General features: G+C 44.1%; 1 protein-coding gene across 2 annotated transcripts in view; it reads left to right on the top strand.

Annotated features, from left to right (window-relative positions):
- The window catches only part of mpped1 (metallophosphoesterase domain containing 1), a 76,328-nt gene that overhangs the window by 26,080 nt on the left and 24,845 nt on the right, over positions 1-25,403 (top strand). For both annotated transcript variants that reach the window (XR_013773014.1, XM_079294556.1), the window contains exon 4: positions 2,849-3,074. Coding sequence is in view for 1 of the 2 variants with exons in the window: in XM_079294556.1 (XP_079150682.1) it covers positions 2,849-3,074 (226 nt within the window). In the remaining variant the exon portion in view is untranslated. The remainder of the gene's footprint in view (positions 1-2,848; positions 3,075-25,403) is intronic.

Here is a 25,403-nt window from a genome sequence, read left to right as displayed (position 1 = left end):
ATGCGTCCATTGTCTTTCCAAAATAAACTTCCCATTTCCCAAGAAACTACTGCGGTTTTCAGGAATCGGAAAAGGATTGTGGTTTGGGCTAGAATGTTGACTTATGGTTTCATGTAGGACACGAACATCAGTGACTTAAATTAAATTAATATTTGTATATTTTTACTCAGTTGCAAACATTGTGTTGAGTTATCCAAATGTCATTTTACTGATGCAGTCTCTGAGTTTGTCACCTCAAAACAAGAGGGAGGACTGTGGAGTTACTGAACAACCAGTCCAGTGTTCGGAGTGGCACAAAAGCTGAACTTTGTTAAAATCTTTCTGAATACTTTGGACATTCCAAGTGCTGCCAAACGCACCGTGGTTTCAAAAGTATCACGTTTAATTGACTATTTCTGTAATTCCTCTCCTACATTCCTCTATATGTATGAGGAAAAGAGAACTTCAGGAACCACAGTGCAGAAACACAGCGGTAGACATTCAGCGTACGGTGCCGGGATTTTATGCATTTTTGGTAAGAAGTCAACCCTGTTACCTTCAATACTTTGTTTGAGATAAAAAAATACAGGTGGTGAGTTGTCCTGCAAGCTTCAATAGGAATTCGATCAAAGATAATGATCACCGTTTTTATTTTGGAGCGAAGTAGTCCTCCGACCTTGGTTTATACGTGGACGATTGAGCGAAACGCAACTTCAAAATGTCTTCAAAGTCTGATAGACAGCGGTGGAAAACATGGTTTGATTGTGCGGTGTTGTGTGTGTCCGTGTGTCTTTGTGGAGGTGCAGCCCCTCATTTACGGGGCTTTTTTGGTGTCTGCTTGACAACTAAACACGAACCCTTCTGCCAAACAAACGGGAGCTGTGTTGGGGGAGAGGGGGCGGCCCCGGCCCAAACTGCAAGAGATGGGCACTCTTTGACAGCCTCTTTCATCTTGTTATTATTCCTCCTTCGCACTCAAGGATTTTTGGGCTTCCTAAAGTATTTCTGTCGCTCTCTTCTTCCTCTATCCCCCCTCCACTCTGTCTCTCCCCCTCTTTCTGTCACCGGGCTGTGATTGGCTGTTATGACAGCGCCGTCGCCGGGCTGTCAGCCTCTTCTAAAGCTCAGTTTAATTACTCCTTTTCACCAACGTGACACGCTCACACACAGATGCATGCAAACTCGCACATGCGAGGGAAAGCCACTCACAAACACATAGACCCGATGTGCTCAGCTGCACGAAAAAAAATAATAATTGTGATTGAACTCGCTGTCAGCCGCTCTACCTGACAAAGCAGACCCCCAGATGTTTGTCAATGTTGGCCCTCTGTTTCCTCAGCAGAGCTGTAGATTTGTGAAGGGCCGGCCGGCGCTGGGTTTGATGGGCACGGATCGATCCCGCGCCCGCTGTGCCAGGCTTTGAATGGCTAATTAAAGCCATTGAGAGTAGGAGAATGGGGGGGTGACGTAAAGGAGTGGGTGTTTGATTATAGGAGGACGATGAGTGAGAAAGGGGGGAAAGATGAAACGGTGTTTGCCGTATAGCCAGTAAATATTTAATATTCTGAATCGTAAACTTCACAATGATCACTCTTTCTGCTTTCCCTCGTCATCATTCCTCCAGATAAAGACTCCCTGACAGATGCACTCAGCTATGCTTTCATAAATAGAAGACAGCAGTGCACTGGGTTGAGACCTTGACTGATGGTGGAAAGCGTAGACAGATGTACAGATCTGCTAGAAATCAAGAGGAAGACAATGAGAAAGCCACGTCGCATGCGAAAGCCAAGCCGCCTGGGATGGCTTTCATGTCGTCCTCAGTTTTCCATCTCCTCCTTGTAGCTCTCTACTTTGTCTGCCAGCCTTCTTTCCTTCATTTCCTTTCTCTCACTCCCTCCCCATACATCTCCTGTCTCTCCCTTCCATGTCCTGATGTCTTCTTCCATTTTCTATTTCCGCCTCTATCTCTCCCAGGAGGCAAGCTCCCGTTCTGAAAAGTGAATTCCTTAAACCTGCATTATCTCTACTGGCCATCAGGGGGCGACTCCTTTGGTTGCAAAAAGAAGTCTGATTGTGTAGAGGTCAATGAGAAAATTACCCTACTTCTCACTTGATTTATTACCTCAGTAAACATTGCTAGTTTTAAGTCTTCTTGAATACATGTGTGTCAATACAATGTTCATTTCATAAATAATGGTCCATTTTGAGTCAAATAGATCATAAAGCAGGGTGTGCTTTGGGGCGGGGCTACCTTGTGATTGACAGGTCACTTCCACGACCTTGTCTGGTCTGAGAGTTTTCCGTGTTTCCATCTTAGAACTTTGACCCTTTCATAGTGTGTTTACAGTTCATGAAAGTTAATTAGAACATTTTGGGTAGTCTTGTTCAACTTGCGATTGTTCAAAGCTCCAAGATGACAATAGTCAAAAAAACAAGATGGCGACTGTCAAAATACCAAACTTGAGTCTTCAAAACCGTTGTTCGCAAACCAATGGGTGATGTCACCATGACTACGTCCAATTCTTATATACAGTCTATGAACTATGCTTCATCCCCGTTCTTGTCTCCATCCTTTTTCTCTCTTGCCTTTTCCGTTTCCACCCCCTTTTTCTTAATTAACACTTCTCCTCTTCCTCCCCTCTTGTCTTTTCTCTCTTTGTTACCAAAATTTGATGTCCTTCTTTATCAAATTGTGCTTGCTCTTTGCATTGTCCTTGTCACTTCCCAATGAATCCCATCTTCCCTTTACTTTACATTTTTCTTACTTCTACTCAACCGTTTCTCCCTTTTTTCCCTACTCCCCTAACCATTTGTTCACCTTCCCTTACCTTTTTTCACCTCTCTTCTTCCCTCTCTCCATTCCCGCCAGGTACCCTACCCTACGACATCAAGATCGTAATCGCCGGCAACCACGAGTTGACCTTTGACCAGGAGTTTATGGCTGACCTGATCAAGCAGGACTTCTACTACTTCCCCTCTGCCTCCAAGTTGAAGCCGGAGAATTACGAGAACGTCCAGTCGCTGCTCACCAACTGCATCTACCTGCAGGACTCCGACGTCACTGTGCGGGGATTCAAGATCTACGGCTCCCCCTGGTGAGTAGCCCCTGCCATCGCACTGCACACGAGAGAGCGAACATCTCAGACCTTAATTTCTCTCAGATAGTGTCTTTTAAGGGAGGAATAGTCAATGAAACGTTTTTGTTGATGAATCTGAAAAATCTATGTCTGGATAGCTTGCTTGCTGCTGCTTAGACAAGGGAAAGTGATTTTGCTTTTCATTTTTTGTTTTGCCTTTTTTGTTTGCAGAAAACATTTACCAAAGGAGAAAGACCTCCAAAGGTAGCACTGCATCAGTCGATGCTCACAGAGCACACACCAGAAATGCCATACAGACGCATTCATCTTTGAACCTGGGAAATAGGATAATGGTGTATCCTAATGTAAATCCCATACATGGAAAACTATAACCACATGTGTTGTACTTTTGAGGCTAGCATTATCGCCACTCCCCACTCACTGCTCTACTAAGCTTGGTGCTTCCTTTTTGGGGCAACCGTCTCCCCTAAAGATTACGTTCCCATACGAAACTGCATTCTCAGTTACATTACTACTTGGTTATGCTTAGTTAAATATCATGGTTTAAGAGTAAAATAAGTATGTTTTCACTTAACTTGAGTTATGTAAAAGTCAGGGTTGGTATTGTTGAGAAACTAGCAACAAGTGCGCTTTATTTAAATAACGATCCAACCAGAAAACCCAGCCCAGTTTTGCCAACTCCTTTCCAATGAAAGTAGCTAGCGGCTCAAGCTCCAAAAGTCGCTAAACCTAGCGAGACGTAATCGAAAATGCACTTTAGGTGAAATAGAACAGAGTTTTTAGGAGATCAGGCTGTCTGAGGAGTCTAGATCAGGGGTGTCAAACATCCGGCCCGCGGGCCGCATCCGGCCCGCCACGTCATTTTATGTGGCCCGCGAATCCGCCAGCAAAAAAAAAAAAAATAAATAAAAAAATTATTTTTATTATTATTTTTTTTTTTTACAAAAATTAAAAGTTAGATGTGAAAATAAAAATATCCCCATGGTCGAAATTATGAGATAGAAAGTCGAAGTGATGAGATAGCATGTTGTCTGTGTGCCGACATTAAAACGATCACAACAGGTGGACAGGAGATGCAACAACCCATAAAGAGGATTTCCAACAAGTGATCGTGCCTTTCTCAACATGCGTACTTCTCTGCACTTGTAAACTCGTGGACTTGTGAAACGTCATCAGTCTCAGCCCAAGTACTGTTCCAATTCAAAGTTCACATCGAGCGGAGATGTTTGAGTATAAAAAAACTTTGAGTTGAGCCATTCGCGCCGCCGGTCTCACCGGGGGCTATTTGTGTTCATTCGCACTGGACGCGTCGGAGAGGGGGCGGGGCTTATCGCCCTGAAAGACGCTCAACTGTCCGCCATTAACCATGGAAAAAATAACCTCCATTTCTGCTTAGTACGTGTTGTGGAAGTCACAGATATCCCGGGAAACTAAACTAAATATGTTAGGAGTGGTTACATTTACAACCGGCCCTTTGAGGGCGACCGTGATGCTGATGTGGCCCCAGAGTGAAAATGAGTTTGACACCCCTGGTCTAGATGTTAGGTATTAACAGTGTGCATGTCTTCACGTAATTCATTATTGGCTCACTGAGCCATTAATCACTGAGCCAATAATGACATAGCGTCAAAATATAGGTATTATCCAAACACATGTTCTTATTATTCATCATGTGTCAAGATATTGTGGAGGGTTAAACAAACTGTTTCATCTTCCAAAATTATATTTTAAGACGTATATTATTTCAGTTTTGTTTTCATATTTTGCATATATTTAAATTCATTTGTGTTTAGTCAAATAACCACATGGCATATGTATGTGAGGCGAGGTAGTATTCCAACATAGATAAACTGTACACATTCCACAGTGAGTGGTGGGGTTGGGGTGGCCCAGCAGCTCACTCTTTGCCCTGGTTCCCTTAGCAGCTCAATCCGGTCATGACTTGGTGCAAAAGTTAAAACGTTGCTATCGTGACATTGCTCTCCTACTGTCCTCTTTTCACCTTCATCTGTACATCTTTGAATCATGAAAATGAATAATTTATTTGCTTCTTTATTGAGCTTTGACTTGCTTTCTTTTATTCTACCGCAACTCCTCATGGACAGGCAATCGTATGTGTGTGTAAGTGGTTAGGTGGTGGTCCATGATCCTCTTTGTGTGTGCGTGTGTATTATGGTGACAGGCTATGTTTGAGTGTGTGTGTGTGTGTGTGTGTGTGTTTGTGTGTGCCCCCAGTTCTGGGTAATTGGTTTGCTGTGATAGCAGGGTCCCCTGAGTTTATTGTTTAAGCCACTGCAGAGAGTTGCCTCAGGTGGACCGAGAGGAAGATAGAAGTGGAAAAGAGAAATGAGGGAGGGAGTGGACAGAGGAGAGATGTAGGAAAGAAGGAAGAGGTGATAATGGATGGAGAGAGAGAGACAGAAGACAGACAGACAGACAGAGGGAGGGATGGAGATTAAGGGAGAGATGATTTTATTCAGATTCACCGGCTGGCCCTGGCTGGTATAATAGGGACATGAGATGACGAGTGTGTGTGTGAGTGTGTGTGTGTGTGTGTGTGTTTGTGTGTGTGTGTTTCCGTAAGAATATCTCTGTCTGAATGTGTCAGTGTGTGCTGTGGGTTTGTGAGTGTGTGTCCCAGTGTGTGCTCTCACTTGCCTTGGACTGCATGCCGGTGTGTGTGTGTGTGTGTGTGTGTGTGTGTGTGAGCCTCGGGGTGTATTCCTACAGCACAGAGGGGCTCCAGCTGGACGCTCCGTGTGTCTCCCCCCTCTGCACTGTCTGGTTCCCCTCATCCCTCCTCCATCTTCCTTCCATTCTTTCCTTCTTTCTTCTCCTTTCCCTCTATCCGCTGTAAACCTCCTCCTGCCTTTCCTCTTCCTCTATCAGTTCCTCCCTCCTTACCGCTCTTCATCTGTTCACCCTTGTTCCTTTCCTTCCTCTCTCCTCCTCACTCATTTGATGGGCTCTGCATGTAGATGGATGGCACACACACACACACACACACACACACACAGCAGCCACCTCCTCTCTCTGGCAGGAGTAGCGGGACGGTGCCTGTTCCGGTGCCTTTGTCGCCATGGCAATGCCAGGCTGGCGCTGCTTTATGGCTTTTGGATTACCACACCACCCCCTCCCCTCAACACACCCATTATATCACCATCACCTCCACCACCCTGAGGTGGGTAGCCTGTCGAACTATCTGACCAGCCTGATTATCTAAGTGCTTTTTAGTCCATCTGTGAGTCTGGAATCTGACTGAAGTGTATCCAATAAAGATCCGGGGTTATGAGAGATCATTCTCCGGGATCATTCTGTCCTTTTGACAGGCAGGGATCTCACTATACACTAATATCTTCCTCTCTATGGAAGTCTGAAATCATCCATTTTTTAGAAATTACTTTTTCTTTCTTATGTTCTCCACGTAATCTTGAGTGAGGACATATAAAGACCGCTTAATCACACAGCGGGCGGGCGGATGGGTAGGTGGACGGTCCAACAAACGACGATCCTTCAGCCAGAAGACAACAGTTCTTTCGCCATCTGAAACGAGAAATCAACGTTGATGTTTTTTCACGTAACTTGCACACTTCAGTAACGGCACTTATATTAACCCCAACGACGATCTCTTCCTCAACCTAACCATGTGGTTTAGTTGCCTAAACCTAACTGAGTTGTTTCCCGTGAATACGAAAGGATCTGTTGAGGATATTTTGAAATGATCATATGCATGTGACAAGCGTGAGTTGAGACGAGTTGCAGGCGTTCGTAGGAAAATGCACGAATATTTCGTAGAATATTATACAAACCGTTGTATGAGGATACGTTACCCACTGTGACTATTTGTCTGTCTATCTATCCTCTGTTTCACCATTTCCTACATACTGATTTGTTGTTTCTTCATCTCTGGCCGTCGTCTCTTCTCATTCTCCATCCTGTCGTCTGTCGATGTCTTCATCACTTCCTGTCTCTTTTCTCTTCGATCCCTCCACCCTTCCGGCTCCACGGGCCGTTTACAGATCAGAATCTCTATGCATTGGAAGATTTTGACTTTGGTAACCTACACATGCTTATTATTTTAGAACGTCACACCTGCAAGTCTGATGCAAATTTTGTGAAATAAATAAAAGCCCCCATTAGATGTACCTAATTTAGAAACATTGATTTATTTGCTAAACAAATACAGTCCAGATGAATTGTTGTTTATAGAGCAATAAACAACAGGAGCTTCGCCACACATGACAAATGTTCTGTAGCTATATTTAGGCTGCTATTTTTATGGGATGTCAACTTTCTCCAAAGGAAATCTCTCACATTTGCTCTCTCAGTGAGCCTTTAAGCAAATTGTCCTTCCGCTTCGAACAGATGATGATTCTAGTGTGGTGAGAGTCCATCCCAGTGTATTTGTCATTATTTCCGTCTTTTTTAGAGCAAAGTGCAAAAAAAATCTCTGCTGCAGATTTGTTAACTTGTAAGATTAGAGGATGTCAGGTAGAAATCTTTTGCACAAATAAACAATGTAGATGAGAGAACATTTTTGAACCATTTCAAACGCATCGAATTATGAGGTGTTATCTTTCATTCATTAATCAAATCAAGCTTCATCTTTCTATTACTGGCCTGAATGGTGCTTTAAAAAAAGCTACATTTGAAATGAAATATTTACACAGAAAGTACATAATAGTTTCACCAGCTGGTAGCACATATCTTGGATGCTCAGGATCTCAGAACTACTCTCCATACTCATAATTTAGCAACTAAGATTCTCAGCAGCAGAGACCAATCTGGCAACCTCGGCTGAGTCATTATTAACAATGGGCTGCAAGGATCGGGACACGCAGCGTTGCATGTTCGTGGATCTGCTCCTCCACGAGCACAAGGCAGATTCATTTACTTCTCCAGACACTCCACAATTGATTAGTCGATTGAAACAGAAATTTAGCAGTAATAGCAATAATAATAATAATCATGTTAGTAAAGTAAATACTCTGGTCTTTGGGATTTGGAATGGGCATTTTCACTTTTTCCAGACAATCCATCCATTTTCATAGAAAATAAATTCGATTCTGGCACAAAGTCCCTCTGCAGGCAACACATTCTCACCGAAGCTTGGTCAGTGCCCCTCTGCGTCTGATAGCGACGCCCCGCAATACATTTTAACATATAAGACGCGCCGGGCTTTCAGCTAACTCCAATCTAAACCCATCCAAATCAGTATTAGAGGATCAGGGATTGGATGGGTCAAACAAACACAGAACTTTCACCCAGGCGACAGATGTTCGTGTCCCGAAACCAAGTCAATGTTGACTTATTTAACATAGTTTTGTTATGCAAGTTTCTTAGCCTACGTACTGGCAGTTAAGTAATGCACATACTTGTTTCACTTAACGGACTTGCATGACCGTGGGAGTCCTAATAACAGGACTAGAAATAAGTCCTGTTATTAGGACTTATTATAACTCTTGGGCGTTCCAACTGAAAACAGGTACCAGGTTACAGTGCTACTTGAAATACGATCCAGGTCGAGTGTGGCTCGGACTGCATTTTTCTGTTCAAACCCGACCCTTGTCCGACAGGCATTCTGTTTTTTTTTATGTCTGAACCATTTTAAACACAGTCAATGTAAGCAGAGGCTCTGAATTTGTGTTACCCTGTCACGCTGTTGTTGTCACCATGGTTACAGTCATTATATATGCTCACGTAAATAAACCCCAGCACTGAGCAGTCTGGTCTAGCCCAACAGAGACAGTATAGGTACATCATTTTCATTTGTTTACACTATATTTTAACAAAAAAGATCTTGAAGCACCATGTCAACTAAGCTAAACCCGAACATCATTTGTTGACAGTTGCCCGAACCATCGGGTATCCTCACTCTCGATCCAGGAAGTCCAGTTTGAGTAACAGATCCAAGAGTCTTATCAGAGGCCAGAGCACAAAAACACAAAAACAGTGCTTCATAGCAGAAATGATCAGAGCACCAATTATTTTATCTTTCGTCACCACAATCAAGAATTTCTAGAGACATCAGTCTTTAACAATTGCTCACAAATGTATAGCATCAAACGGCTCAGTAATTTCCTCAAATAGCTGGTCATTGTAGTTTTTAGCAAACATTACAAGGAAATGGTGCAATTTTTTGGGACTACTTTCAGCAGTGGATTAACCCCCATTTAGTTCTCTAGTATTTGTGGCAGCAGGACTGTGCATGTGGGATTCAGTTAAAATAAAATACAGTGTGATCATGGTGGTGAAGGAACATGTCACCCAGTGCAACATTGATGTGTTTTAACCACAATGGAGCTCTACGGCTCAGAGGAAGAAGATTTATCAGGCTTTGATACACAAACTATACTTGTTAGTAGATACATTCACTGTTTGGGTTTGGGTCTGTTCGTGTAAAAATATGTAGATTATCCCCAGCCTTATCCTTTAAGCATTTAGCCTATTTTCCAGGCGACGGAAGACGTGTAAAACTTTGACAGGAGACTATTTGGCTCGAGGGTCTTTGACGGATGCTACGAATAATTGAATTTTAGGGGGCAGCCCTAATAGCTTTGAAACTAATAGGTTAGAGACTTGAATCCAAATCCTAAGGGGACGTTTTTTAGGGTCAAGATATAAGTCTTGGTCTTCAATCACCGTCTTGTCTTTGAGTACTTTTCACTGTTGAATTCGGCATGAAGTTTGAGTCAGTGGGTCAAGAAAGAGACAGATAGAAACAGCAAGGGAGGACAGGCAGGGGGCAGATGAGGAAAATCGTCTATATAGGTTGGTACTAATGGGTTAAATCTCTTTAAATGTTTCTAAAGATGGTCTCTGAGGAATGTAAGGCAGGGAAGACAGACATCTTGTTCACAGACACACACAAACAGACACAGGGATGAGAGAGACAAAGTAGTATGTTTGTTGACGGGGGATTTGCACAGAGCGACGGGAGAGAACCTTTTTCCGTCTTTAAATGAAAACGGCAGAAATGTATCGCTCCCCACTGCTCCGCGTGGAATAATTAAGGACGGAGATGCAAAAGACTCCTTAATTAGATTTTTTAATTATTGAGGATTCACTTCTCCTTCTATAGTGGCCCAATTAAGAAAGCTCATCAAAAACTAAAGAGATGAAGAGAGGCCTCCTCCTCTTCTCTGTCCCCCTCCCCTCACAACCCAATCTCGTCTTCCTCCTCCCTCCACTCTCTCATTTGACAGAAATGGACTACCTGTGTTCCGTTTGATGGCTTGTCCTCACTGATGAGCGTAGAAATGGAAAGGACTCTCGCCGACTTTAATTAACTTGCTTGTTTTCACGGCCCCCAGTGAACGTAAAGGAGAGCAGAGAGGTGGAAGACGAGAGGTACAATACAGCGGTGGTGCGCCAAGCTTTTCCTTTAATGATAATGAGTCTAATGATGGTGGATATGGCATGAAGGTAATTTGACCATCTTTCTCGGCGCTGAGTGGTCGGAGTTTGCTTTGTTGTCCCTCTGACAAGGGGACACTTCAGAGAAAGAGAAGTTTGAATGATGGAGAGAAAGAACGAGCGAGTGACTGAGCCAACTGCTCTGCCGGTGGTGTTGCATGTTTTAGCCCATTAACTACAAATTGTGTTAGGTTACATTACTGCCAACCATTTTATAAGACATTCTATCAGTTCTTTTAGACCTATTTCCTTCCTTCCAGGCAGCCGTTGGTTTCACTTCATTTCCGGAAGCTATGAAAATCAACTTGCAGAAACTTAGGTAGCAAATCCATTGGAGTGAACATTTAGTGGCCTTTGTTTTCCTCAGACGTCGTGTGGTAATGCATTTGCAATGCGGGAGGGGGGGGTTTCAAGACCAGTCTGATTTCCAAGATGTGAGAAATGGCCACTATAAAGCCGAGAGTTAAGTCCTAAAGACACACAATAAGCGGATACAGACGCGGTGCTATTCTGGCCATTTCTTGCATTGAAGATGTTGCTGTTTTGCTGCCAACTCTCAAATCCCACCAGCAAAACAAAAGCATAGGCAATTTGTTCAAGTTCTTCAAATCAAAAGTTCCTGAGAAGCAACTTTTTGTGGTTGTGCAAATAATAACTGTCTACTGGACTCATCAGCCTTATGTTTTCTGTGCTCATTTATGACTGGACAGTATGCTCAAGGACCTATTTTTTTGACTGTTTTGTTCCGCCATTGACTGCTGACTCCTCTTAACGGGCTGCAAGTGATCAACCACTGCTTCAGTAGCTTGAGGCATGTCCTGCAGTCAGCTATGCTTAGAACAAGCCTTACACAGTCTGTTGCAGGCCACATTTCGGCTCAAAAGCTAGATAGCTATATCCATAGAAAGTCTCATTTTGAACTGGAGCATCTGCAGATTAATTCCACACCTGATATCTTGATCTTGACGATCCACTAAAGTTAAACATGATACAAGATGAAGTGAATCCATGTTTCTGTTATCTTCGTCGCCATCTTGACTGCAAAGCTTTGTCTATACTCGCGCTTGACGCCGTAACGCGAGCCTCTGCATTATTCTCCGAATTGTCAGAGGGAGTGCAAACAACTGTGAAGAATCAAAAAGACAACGAGTGTAACCCATAGACAGTAGGTGTAACTGGCAAAAAGCCATAAACCAACCTCCACAATGCCGTTGAGGGATTGTATTTATCTACAAATTCGTATCTTATATTCATGGACTACTTTATTGCCTTTGTACAAGCCCTGTAAAGAAAGAAGCCAAGTATTGCATGCATGGTACATGGTAGAGGGAGACATACCTGGGGGAGATATGCTCTCTACTGAGTGCACTTTTCTAGTTGACATAGTTATCTGTAATTGGGCAGTATTTAGGTACAATGCTACTGTACTGGCACACAATATAATAAAAATAAAATTCCCAGAGCAATGTCATGCCAAAGTCATGGCATCTCTTTGAATTTATATTGTGCAGACTTGGGAAGCTGCTGTTCTTCCATTTCCTGGGGAAAATTAGAATGAAGTACATGCAGGATTGACTTTTTGGGGACAGCGTGGTTCCTTCAGAGCGTCCGAGCTTTGACCAAGCAGTTTGCCCTCTTCAGAGCTCGCAAAAAGGCAGCTCATAAAGCTAAATTCGATGGCGCAGTAGAGCAAACGTAGCTTTAGCTTAACAATAGCTGCCTCGTCTTGCCAAATGGCGTATGAACGACACACAACGCTGTTCCTGCTTTTGGTGTCATTTAACGCCATTTATTCTGAACTGGCTGAAGTGAGTTTTAGCGTGAATATGCTATGCTCAGGGCTTGGGACTTAAAATAACAAGCGACGCTCAGATCAAGTGAAGAGACGTGATATAAAATGTGAGAAAGACTACTTGTGGTGGTTTTGGTCAAACTAAATCTAACACAGGATGCAGGAGTTCATGTCTTGTCTGAAACCAAAAGTGTTGTTGAATTATTTTGAAGTTTGTGACATGTTTTTTCATTGTAATGTTACATTGTTTAGGTACATACTTCCTTTAATTACATACATATTTTAAGCCCAAATATTATGTTTTTCCGAATTCTAACTAAGGTGTTTTATTGCCTTAACCGAACCCCAACCATTTCACGTTAACCCCGGTGCATGAAATTGTAAGTGAAAAGCTTAAAATGCTTATCTAAGCTAAGTAAAGCTAAGTAAAGCCAGTGCGGAAGTGTCTTAAAACTTGCATTCTCTCTACTGACCAGCAGGGGAAGACTCCTCCAGTTCTAGTTTTAAGTGTTCTTCAATAAAGCATGATGTTCATTTAGTAAATTATGATCTATTTAGATTCAAATAGACAGTAAAGTGGAGTATGAGTTGCACGTTTGTGACACGTGGAATGTTCCTTAAAGTGGCGTGCTATTTATACGCTGTTCCACGAGATTGCATTAGTTGTATCTTTGTGCTACTGAGTCTTGGCAGCCAGCATTTTTTTAGTTCTCGATGAGAATGTGGTCCGCATCATGTGCCGGTTTGTCTTAGGCACATTGCCGAACCTTTTTTTGAAGCCGAAAAATACACAGCACCTAAAATGCTCAGTGTGATAGATGGGATTCTGTCGGAGTAATGTAATGTATGCACGGCTTGTAGTCAATGGGCCAGAACATGCAGCACCACCGGTGTGCTCCTTTAAAGATGTAAAGAGACAGAGAGCCGTAGTTGGGAGTTCATGCGTTTCTGGGCCTCCTCACCAGAGCCCACACTAAATTAACATCAGATTCACTTTGAGACTCCCAAATCCCCCCCCCCCCCCCCCCCTGGGGGCGCTGTCCTCTCCTTTCTCGCCTCACCTCCTCCATCCCACCATTCCTCCATCTCCCACCTCCATCCCTGTGGAACTTAAACTCCCACAGCACCCAAATAAAGTAGCCTACGAACACTGAACATTAATAAACGGGTACTTAAGGGGGTTGGTGGAGGAAAGAAGAAGACAAAAAAAATTGGCCTACTTTAACACTTGTCACTTTCCCACCCTCTCACGCGCCCCCATTCTTTTTTTTCTCCCCCACTCTTCTTCAATTTCATCTCTTCTTTTCTGCTAAGTGTCTGCCAGTCTACAGCCCTGTAGCTGAATAAACAGTTATGGAGGGAGGAAGAACAGACGAAAGGACATTTACTGTGTCGTTTCCCTGGAGGGATTTCTCTTTAAATTACCTGTTAAATGGCCTCCAGGGGCAGGACTTCGTCGTGCGTGGGTGTGTGTCAGTGTTTGTGTGTGAGCTTGTGTGTTATGGCACGCTACGGGGCATTTCCCTCCATTTCACACATGCCTTCCCTCCCCAAGGCACGTGGCATTGTCGAGGAGAAAAACTGAATTAAAGTGATTCTGTCCGTATGTTCCTCCTCGCCTCAGTCTCTCCAGTCTTGCCTCTACACACACACACACACACACACACACACACGGCTCCCCACCCTTTTCTACTTTCCGTCTCGCCAGTTCATCAGCGAGCGGTTATGTTCGGTGTTTGACCACAGAGTCAGGGGAGTCGGGAATGCCGCGGACACTGCAAAAAGTGTCCACGCTGGAGAGTCGTATCGTCTCGCTGTCTCTTCTCGTGCTGGCATAAAACCAGCAAATGAGATGATTCTGCTTCCTCAAAACGCAGTTTCATTTATCGCAGCAATTTTGCAGAAACAAATGTGTTCGCCGTGAAACAACGCAGATTAACTCAGAATGATCCACTTGCATTAAAATGAGCCTTTCAAGCAAGATAAACATGTTGATGTACTGAAATTAAGTCACATTGTCTCACTGTTTTTCCTTTAAAGAGAATACTGACAAACACACATTTGCATACTCTGGCAATGTTAGGATTATTTAATTGGAATTCTGGGTGCTATTTTATGGTGAAGTGCTGTAATTTATTCTTTTGTGCTATATTTATCAGTGCTATTAAATAAGTGTACATTTACCATAATGCCTATTGACCTAAAGTCATTGCATTTAACTGTTGCTTTTCTATGCAGATGACAAAGCATCACTGGTCGAAACAAAAACTTGAAACAAAACTATTTGGAGTAAAATAAGTACCTTTTTATGTAACTTAGGTTACATTTGTAAGTTACGTAGCATCCGTTTTGTATGTGCAGTTAAGTTAAGTCAACATTGGTTTCATAACGGACATCAACAGCGGACTCCTGGGTGACAGTCCTGTGATATTTTGATCCATCCATCCACCCTGATGTAACCTGACCCCGCCTGAACAATTGTCATTGGAAAGTGTTTGGAAAAGGGCAGGCACTTTCAAAAAGTATTTGGTAGGTGATTGGATGAACCATCTGTCCATCAAACTCTTGCCAAAGCCAGTCAGGAGAAGAGTGGAAATATATTTTCGATGGAGAAAAGCCTTCAGTGTGGTTCTTTGCTCTTCTTTCCATGAAGACATTATCTCTAGTTCAGATAGAGCTGATGCTATTGAAGCGTCTCACAAACCTAAACCACGGCTGTAGTTACCAGTAGCTCCTCATAGGACCAGTGGCGGCTGGTGGAAAATGTTCTAGGTAGGGCCATCCTATCAATTTCAGCAAACATCCCAGTATGATTTAATGCAAAAAAAATGTAAGTATCAAACACGCAACTTTGCAGTTAAATATTTAACATTTATTCCAACATGAAAAAAAACAGAAAACAACACTTATATAATATAATATAACATGTTCATTTATTGAGATGCCCCGATGGACCTTGTTATAGGAGGTAAAGATCAGGAGAAGTAAACATGAAGTGTAATTATGAATACTGATGTTAAATTAAGCTATGATGAGTTTTCACTGTTAATTTAACATCTCTATTACATGTTGATGCCTCCATGACCAAGTTAAGCAGATGAGACTGAGGACAACTCTGTAGAAGAAAAGATGTTCACTTTGTCTAATAATATATGTAGCTTAACAGAGTTCTCATGTTTCCTTACCTCCTCATCCCTCACTCCCTACCCTGGTGTTCTCATGTTTCCTTACCTCCTCATCCTCACTCCCTACCCTGGTGTTCTCATGTTTCCTTACCTCCTCATCCTCACTCCCTACCCTGGTGTTCTCATGTTTCCTTACCTCCTCATCCTCACTCCCTACCCTGGTGTTCTCATGTTTCCTTACCTCCTCATCCCTCACTCCCTACCCTGGTGTTCTCATGTTTCCTTACCTCCTCATCCTCACTCCCTACCCTGGTGTTCTCATGTTTCCTTACCTCCTCATCCCTCACTCCCTACCCTGGTGTTCTCATGTTTCCTTACCTCCTCATCCTCACTCCCTACCCTGGTGTTCTCATGTTTCCTTACCTCCTCATCCCTCACTCCCGTAACTGTCCGTGCTGGATCCGTCCCCGTTGTTTTAAAAAGCTAAATAAGTTATTAGCATGACGTCATCCAGCTAGCCAAACCTGTCTGGTGTACAGCTAGTACAGAAGCTTTGCATGTACTGCTTCCCTTTCCCGCTAGTCTGCTGTCTGATTGTGAGGTCAGGCTGATCTGATATCAGCTCTTTGGCTGCAGAATCTCCTCAAAGTTCTCCTCTCAAACGGGTCTTGGAGGAGGAGTGCTCGCCTGTAGAGACTTCTCCTGACGAGAACGCGCAGCGAGGGGGGCCTGATCGTTCTGGCCCCAAGCTGAATCTATTTGAGAGCGCTGATTGGCTAAATTGTATGTCACTCATTTATATGTTCAATCAGCAATTGGCTAAACTGCTTCATAGACCCGCCTCTTTTGGGCAAAAACGATTTTGCCCCCCTGAGTCGTGCACACAGACAGAGAGCACGAGCAGACGAGCACACAGGCGGAGAGGACGAGCAGGAAAAGCATATATTTTGCGCAGATATCATATTTTACACACATTACTGGGTACATTCCATAGTTCAAAAACACAAATATTGACAATTTGTATAATTTATGATTATTAATAATTTTTTCTTTTTTTTTCTTTTTTTGTGTGGCTCAAGGTGGGGCCATGCCCCATTGCCCTCTGTTGACCAGCCGCCATTGCACAGGACGCTGATTCGTCCATCCGTTGCTCCCATCATAACTACAATGGCCACTGGCTGCTTAACAATAAATATGACTCGTTATAAGCAGCTTTAGCAAAAGAGCGATATTTATGTTTTTTTGGGGGGAGGCCGGTATGGATAGTTGTCCATTAAAGTTTCCACAAATCCTTCCCCAATAGCGATGGTATTACTAGCATTACCCTCCATAACGTTAAAGCCACGGTAGACTGGGGAGGGGCGGGTTGCACCATGACGCAAGGCAAAAGTGTTGGTCGCTGTTCTGAACAGCCACACTTAAAGGCTGGGTGAAAAAGGGCCACGATAACATATAAAGTTGGGGGCAGCTGTACACAGTCTCTCCTTCAGGCATTCCTGAAGTCACGCTCCGTGGTTGTTTGAAGAATGAAAACAAAGAGAGGTCTTCGAGCAGCCTGCTCCAAACCAATTCTGCCTGTTGGGATCATGTTGGTGAGGCAAAATGCAACATCTCCACTGTTGCTCTCCCGGAATGTTGAGGCAATGCCGTTCCCCCTTTGAGTGACATCAGTGTTTTAATATCAAACAATTTGAGTATTTGTTCCAATCAAAGTTTACAGCTTATACACCGTGTTCCTAAAATGTCAGTGTGACACATTGTTTGTCCCTTCAGTAACACTGAAACCATCAAATGCCATCAAAGTGAGTTGAGCGTAAAAGTAACCTCAGCCTTCTAGATACAAATGATTAAACCAAAATGTGTTTTGATGATTATTAAATTAAAGAAGGCAGATCTGTCTTTTGTTTAACTATCATATACCATATTGTCAAGGGTTTTTGCTTGCCAGTAATTCAGCAGTTAGCAGTTCATCTTTATCTTCTGTGCTGCCTAAAGGAAGCTTCCTCGGCCTGAAGAAAGATCCAACATGTCTTGAGGCAGCATTGCATATTCTGGTCTATTGAGACTGCTGTCTGTGTTGTGATTGGTCTGCCATGAGGGATTTATCCCCGTTGATTGCTGAATGTCAGTGTTCTAGTATTTCTAGCATGGCTCACCGGAACGTTGAGTTGTTCCCATTTTTCCAGTGAATCACTCGTCCCAGCCAGTTTCTTTTTTTCATGAACAGCTTAAAGTGTTTTTTTGGATGCATTTTTCCTTTAAATCTCATCAAATGGTTTGTTAAACTGGGTACTTTTCCAAGAACTCATTTGCATTTGAAACAAGAGCAAGATTTTGAGTTGTTTAATAAAATGATTATAGATTCTTTAATTTAACATGAGGTTCATATTTTCTTGCACACTATTATTTGCCTTGAAAACGAGGAAGACAAACTCTTAACAGGTGCGAGGTTCAACTCTCTGTTTAAATGAGGTTGCAATGTGAGCAGGATATTTTTTGCAGCATGCGGAGACCACAGGACAAGCTCTCTTCCGTCGAGGGCAGCCCGGTGCTCCGCATAGTGTGTCCCTTCTGCCACGTTGGCACCGGGGCGAACAGTTCTTGTCATTTGCCCCCCACCCTGGAAGCAGGGGAGGGATCCATCATCCCGCTCGCTGCCCGACCAACCACCCCAAAAACTCCTCCACTTACCCCCGAACAAACCACCAGCGCTGGATGATCTGGTTAATCTCCACGATTCACACGCTGAAGCGCGGAAGAGGAGAGGAAAAGAAGACTCCCTCCCTCTTTCTATCTCTATTGTCTTTCTGTTAATTTCTTGCCCAGCCACCCCCCCCCCCCCTCCACCCCCCCCCCCCCCCTCGTTTCCTCCTCTCCACCGGAGAACTTTGAAATAATTTGCGTCTCGTGGGCTTTTCTAATTTCCAACTAAATGGGACATCTGTTTGAGAAAAGGAAGATTTGCCACGGTTGCCAAGGCAACTATCACTCTGAAAGGAAGAGAGGGGGGAGCGGTTGCGGGAGGCAAGAAGAAGAAGGAAAAAAAACATGTCCTTTTATGGACAGAATTAGACTTTGGTGGAATATTATCCCTGCAAGACAAACAGCAGCAGCGCCTGTTCTCTCTTTCTCTCTCTCTTCCCGTCCCTCTTCATGTCATCCTCCCTGTCTTTATCATCTCTCATTCCACTTTCCCCGTCTCCCACTGTCTGTCTCCATCGGCTCTTTTCTCGCTCACGCCCTCATGTCCCCCCTCCCATTTTTCTGTTTCCCTTCCTTCCCCCTCTCTTTTTTCATCTCCTTCTCTGTCCCTCATGCTGCTGCATCATCAGAAATATCATCGTGAAATCTGCCTCCAATTAGAGGTCTAAACCCCCCTGTCCAACCCCCGACGCCCACCCGTGACAGCTTTTCCGCCATCTGAAACGTCTCATCCGTGGGGCTGAGGCGCACCTCACACTCCCCAGTAATTGGTCATTATTTAGAACAGGAGGGGACAAATGTGCTTCCCCCAGCGCTTCTAAATGCAAGTTAAGCGGCCCTTCATTACACCGGCACTAACAGTAAGGAATGGTGGCTCTGTAAAAATGTTATACGCTGAAGTCCAGACACGACAAGGCAAGGTGGGGGAATGACTTCTCGCTCTTCCTTACCGCGACATTTCATGGAGGCTTGTTTGAAGGTAGAAAGTTGGAAAACAGGTGAAGTGGTGCTGAGTCTGTTTGTATTACGATGAAATCTTCCAACCCGAAGGGAAGGAATTAGGTTCATAGAAGAAAGCAAGGAAAAGGGTTGTTTTCTGTTGACAGCAGTAGAGCAGAAATTGTCATTATAACCATCGATACTGTTTAAAAAAACAATCAGCGGCAGCAGCGGTGCTTGGCATAACAGTCCATTGGTCGCAAAACTCTCTCTGACAGGTTTTTGCAGTAAAATGCTGACACAAACCCCAAACCAGCGCTTGACTGGAATAAAAAAAGGTGGCGGTACTCGAAGCTAAGCATGCCTAGCAGAACCTGCAGCACAAGTCATGCACAAGTAAAAAGATAGTTCAAATAACTCCAGAGGCATTTTTCCCCCTTTATAAGAACACACGTTATGTGTCAGTGGCTCTTAGTCCAGTTGATATCCTGGTGCAAATTCAAACTTCAGCACCAGACTTGTCTGATTTTCACACAGAGATAAGAAGAAGGCTAGAGTGGTACCCAGCAGCACCTGAGGAATATGTCATAAAGTAATAATGCTGTTTGAAACATCAAATCTTTTCAGCTGTTGCATCCTCGGGCAGCAAGACGCTCTGGACTGAGGCTGATTGTCTTCAACCTCGAACTTTTCAGGTTTCACTAGCCCTGTGAAGCCTCCAGGCAGATAAACGCTGCTGTCAAATCCGACCTGTTTGGTGGAACTCAAATTAATTATGGTGCCGTGATTCGACTTTTTTGTTTTTGGTGTAAGAGCACACCAACAGCATCATTTTGTGATAATGCCCAGATCAGGTCGTATTCTACCCAGATCCGATCATCCCCTGATCCCGTCTAATTCTACACAGATCCGGTGTTATTTAATCCAGATCTAGTCATCTTCGAGTTAGACTGAAGGTGACCACACAGTAACTATCCTCCTGTAATGTTACGGTACACAAACATTTTTTGGACCTGTTTCTACTTGTCTGTCATTATTTAGTGACAGTACTCAATGGTGAGTGCAGGTCCAACTCGAGCTCTGCCCCGACCCACACACCTCACTCTACCACCCCCAGTATCCTCACTCAGGTGCAGTTCCAGGCATCTCCAAATGACACATCAACTCACCCACCTGCTCTGTAAGCACGCACATGCCACACCGTGGGAGGCTGGGCTGGAACTGTGTGCTCTGATCCTGCCCATGCGCATCCAGCAGAGATCCCGATCCACCGAGGAGGCCCCCCCATGCTCATCCCCTCTTCCTGGTTATGTTTTTCCACCCATCTGCTTGTGTTCCTCCTCCTCCCACCCTCCAACCCTCAAGTTTTCACACCTTTCTATCTACATTTTTTTTGTTCCCTTAAACAACTCCGCTTCGGCCGATTAACGCGGCGTTAACGTTTTTTCCCAAGTCGCTGTTCCCTCCCAGTGAGAGTCGTCTCCAGCGGGAGCTCATTATCGCCGGGCATGAAGTTGACTGCCAGGGTCCCGGCTGATTTGTCACATCCCAGTTCCCTCCCGCCGCCGAGCCCGGCAGATTGGGGGTGTTGTTGAGTTGGTGTATATGTGTGTGTGTGTGTGTGTGGTGGGGGTTGGGGATGGGGAGGATTCGTCTGGAACTGCCTGCTCTGGGGAGCGTCAAAGTGTTTTTCTACGGCCCCCGTGTTTGTTGCCGTCTTATTCCCTGACAGTAACTCTTGTCGGCGGAGAGGGACGACGGCGAGTCACGTGTCGCGCATTGAGAACATTTCCATGTGCCGTTTGTCATGTCGCTGGTATTGTTTACAGCGATTCATGCAGTTTTGGTTTATGGCTTTGTATTGTGCTGTGAAATGGAAATGGCGCAGAGCTTCATCCACTTACCAGATGCATGAGATGAGGCTGCGGAAGGAGGAAATCAGCAACGCAGGCACAGATTTATGACTTAAATATACATTTTTCACCATGTCGGCTTCATCAGAGTGGGTAGATCAATTCATCCTGAAGCTTTACTAAAATATTCGGTGTCAGCACGGTATTTCCTATGTTGTTTAGAAAGCAGGGTGGAAAAAGTTACATATGGTCCACATATGACTCTGGGATGAGTTGTGTATTATGCGGCTCCTGCAGGCCCTCAGCATCCATTAAAGTTACTGTTTTTTGACAAATAAAATGAAGTCGCAAAGGTCAATGAATAGATGAATGAAAGGACGTCCTTGGAAGTGCTTGATTAAAAGTCATTCAAGGGTAATTCATCATTGCACCTTTCCAATCCAAACATCAAGGCCTCATTTTTTCCACACCTCAACCAAAGCGGGCCAATTTGAGTCCTTATAAATCGAATATGGGTTTTCCTTTAAAGTAGAATTCTAGGGACCCGATGAAATAGGCTTAATTGTTTTAAACGACCAGTTGATCCCAATTAGGGGGTTATAATAACCACTCATCTACTATCTCCTTTTGCTGACTGGTAGGATATAAATTAGAGACTCCTACAGTCAGCGATAGATATACTGTGGGGATAAAAATCAATAAGAAGGTGGGCTGGGTTACCAACCGCATTAGGGCCTCAGAACGCAACGGCCCCTGAGATCTCCCCATCCTCTTCTTTATTTACATGCTCCCCCTCGGTCGTGTCATCAGCAGACATAGGATGTCTTTCCACTGTTATGCTGATGATACACAGCTCTACATCAAAACTGCCCCAAGCCCCTCTGCAGCCATGTCATGTCTCACCTCCTGTCTTGGGGAGATAAAGGCGTGGATGAGCAACAACTTTCTCCAGTTAAACAGTAGCAAAACCGAAGCCCTCCTTGTTGGCACTCCACACCAGGTTCAGTCATCCTCCATAACTCATCTCACCTTCGACGGTCAGGTCATCCCCCTCGCCTCCACAGTCACTAATCTGGGAGTTAAGTTTGACCCACACCTGTCCTTGAATGACCATATAAAACACCTGTGCAAAACCTCGTTTTATCATCTCAAAAACATCTCCAAACTCCGCCCCACTTTAACCCTGTCAGATGCAGAGAAGCTCGTCCACGCCTTTATATCCTCAAGACTGGACTACTGCAACGCACTGTTCACTGGGATCACTGCCAAGAACATCCAGAAGCTGCAATACATCCAAAACAGCGCTGCCAGGATCCTGATGAGAGTCCGGAAGTATGAGCACATAACATCCACTCTACACTCACTACACTGGCTCCCTGTCTCATTCCGGATTGACTAGTCCTACTACTCACACATGAATGCATAAATGGACATGCACCTCCCTACCTACAAGATCTCATCACTCCCCAAATCTCCATCCGCACCCTCAGATCATCAAACAGCTCGCTTCTCCGGGTCCCCAGCACCAAGCTCCGCACCATGGGCGACCGGGCCTTTGGCTCGGCAGCTCCACGCCTATGGAACAGTCTCCCTGACCACCTAAGGGCAACACAGACACTGGTCTCTTTTAAGACTGGCCTAAAAACCTTTTTATTCAGGAAAGCCTTTCTGACCTAAGTCACTGTCAGTTATTTCTTTTGTGTTTCCGTTCATTCACTGGTTTTTATTTTATTATAGTTTTTTATTTATTTATGTTTTAACTATGCTTTTTACCATGTTTTTACTATGTACTGGCTCTGTGGCACTCTGAGATTTAAAAAAAAAATGAAAAGTGCGTTACAAATAAAATACATTATTATTATTATTATTATTATCTCCACACTTACTGTGTGTCAAATAGTTTGCACTAATTTAATTGAAACTTTGTTTGGGAATAAGACCAACTGAAACAATAAGGGTCTTCGTGGTAACTTAATTAAGATGACCAATCTTAAATAAGTGAACTTGCCATTAATGTCAAAATCTTGTTTTCAGACTATGATAATTTTAGTAAATCTGGAGCCACTTCATTACAATAAGTTACAAGGCTTTTTTTGTCATTCATTGATTGCTGTCAGGATGTAATGAAAAATTTAAGAAAAATATCAATACATTTTTTTAACCCGACCTTTAACAACCTTTTAATGACGCGACAGAGCTGTTGACAGATCCATCATTGCAAGCGTTGTCTGCTCAAGCTTTGTTCAATTCTACAGAACTTTATTTTTAGTTCTGGTCAAGTTTTCAAAGATTACGGACAGAAATACAGTCATGAATTCAATGCTTGTGAAATGATGCATGGAGCCCCGAGAATCTTCTGTATGATTTGATGCAGTCGTAAAACTTTAATCTTGTTTTTGAATATTTGATTTAGTCTATTTGTGATCTACCGTCACTGAAGAATGGCTCTGTCACCGTCTGCGGTTCAAAACTAAAAATACAAATAGTTTGATCACACTCCTCGTAGGACCACATCTACTGAACTGAGGATGTGACATGAAACCCTTCCCGGGACGGCTGGAATCGGTTTTGGCTCTCCTGACATCAGACTGGACTGGAGAGCAAAAAGCAGCGGATGAGAGAGAAAGACGGAGAGGGAGTTAGAGTCATGACAGCAGAGGAGAGCAGGATACAGGGGACTCGGCTATTCATCTGTCACTAATCCTGTATATCATTCCTTACGTCTGCCTGTCCGGCTCCATCCCTTCCCCCTCTCTGCATCTGTCTTTGCTTTCACTCCTCGCATCTTTGTGCGTTGTTGTATCTCATTTATCTTTTTCCCCCCTATCCTCATTTTCCTCCACTCTTGCTCTGCGTCATTCTCTTTGTCTGCCTATCCATCGCTACTCATCCCTTCTCCTCCGGTTTCTTCTTTTTCTGCCCACACTTCCACCCATCTACGGCAGCAGACTTTCTTTGACTAAGAGCAGGAAACATCCAGGGGACTGAGACCTGCCAGGTGTGTGTGTGTGTGTGTGTGTGTGTGTGTGTGTGTGTGTGTGTGTGTGTGTGTGTGTGTGTGTGTGTGTGTGTGTGTGTGTGTGTGTGTGTGTGTGCGCGCGCGCGTGCGTGCGTGCAATTGACGCATGCCTCCAGGAGTTTCAGCAAACAAGCACATTTTACAGCCTTGGGGATGGATGGATGGATGTACGGTGTAGATGGATGGATGGATGGATGGATGTACAGTGTATATGGATGGATGGATGTACAGTGTAGATGGATGGATGTACGGTGTAGATGGATGGATGGATGGATGTACGGTGTAGATGGATGGATGTACGGTGTAGATGGATGGATGGATGTACGGTGTAGATGGATGGATGGATGGATGTACGGTGTAGATGGATGGATGGATGTACGGTGTAGATGGATGGATGGATGGATGGATGTACGGTGTAGATGGATGGATGGATGTACAGTGTAGATGGATGGATGTACGGTGTAGATGGATGGATGGATGGATGGATGGATGTACGGTGTAGATGGATGGATGGATGTACAGTGTAGATGGATGGATGTACGGTGTAGATGGATGGATGGATGGATGGATGTACGGTGTAGATGGATGGATGGATGTACGGTGTAGATGGATGGATGGATGTACAGTGTAGATGGATGGATGGATGGATGTACGGTGTAGATGGATGGATGGATGTACAGTGTAGATGGATGGATGGATGGATGTACGGTGTAGATGGATGGATGGATGTACAGTGTAGATGGATGGATGTACGGTGTAGATGGATGGATGGATGGATGGATGGATGTACGGTGTAGATGGATGGATGGATGTACGGTGTAGATGGATGGATGGATGTACGGTGTAGATGGATGAATGGATGGATGGATGTATGGTGTAGATGGATGGATGGATGGATGGATGGATGTACGGTGTAGATGGATGGATGGATGTACGGTGTAGATGGATGGATGGATGTACGGTGTAGATGGATGGATGGATGTACAGTGTAGATGGATGGATGGATGGATGTACGGTGTAGCTGGATGGATGGATGTACGGTGTAGATGGATGGATGGATGTACAGTGTAGATGGATGGATGTACGGTGTAGATGGATGGATGTACGGTGTAGATGGATGGATGTACAGTGTAGATGGATGGATGTACGGTGTAGATGGATGGATGGATGTACAGTGTAGATGGATGGATGTACAGTGTAGATGGATGGATGTACGGTGTAGATGGATGGATGGATGTACAGTGTAGATGGATGGATGTACGGTGTAGATGGATGGATGGATGTATGGTGTAGATGGATGGATGGATGTACGGTGTAGATGGCTGGATGGATGTATGGTGTAGATGGATGGATGGATGGATGTACGGTGTAGATGGATGGATGTACGGTGTAGATGGATGGATGGATGTATGGTGTAGATGGATGGATGGATGGATGTACGGTGTGGATGGATGGATGGATGTACGGTGTAGATGGATG

Source organism: Melanostigma gelatinosum, assembly GCF_949748355.1.
Source record: "Melanostigma gelatinosum genome assembly, chromosome: 22".
NCBI classification, from domain to species: domain Eukaryota; kingdom Metazoa; phylum Chordata; class Actinopteri; order Perciformes; family Zoarcidae; genus Melanostigma; species Melanostigma gelatinosum.
The sequence above is the reverse complement of the archived record's forward strand: the minus strand, read 5'-3'. Positions and strand labels throughout refer to the sequence as shown.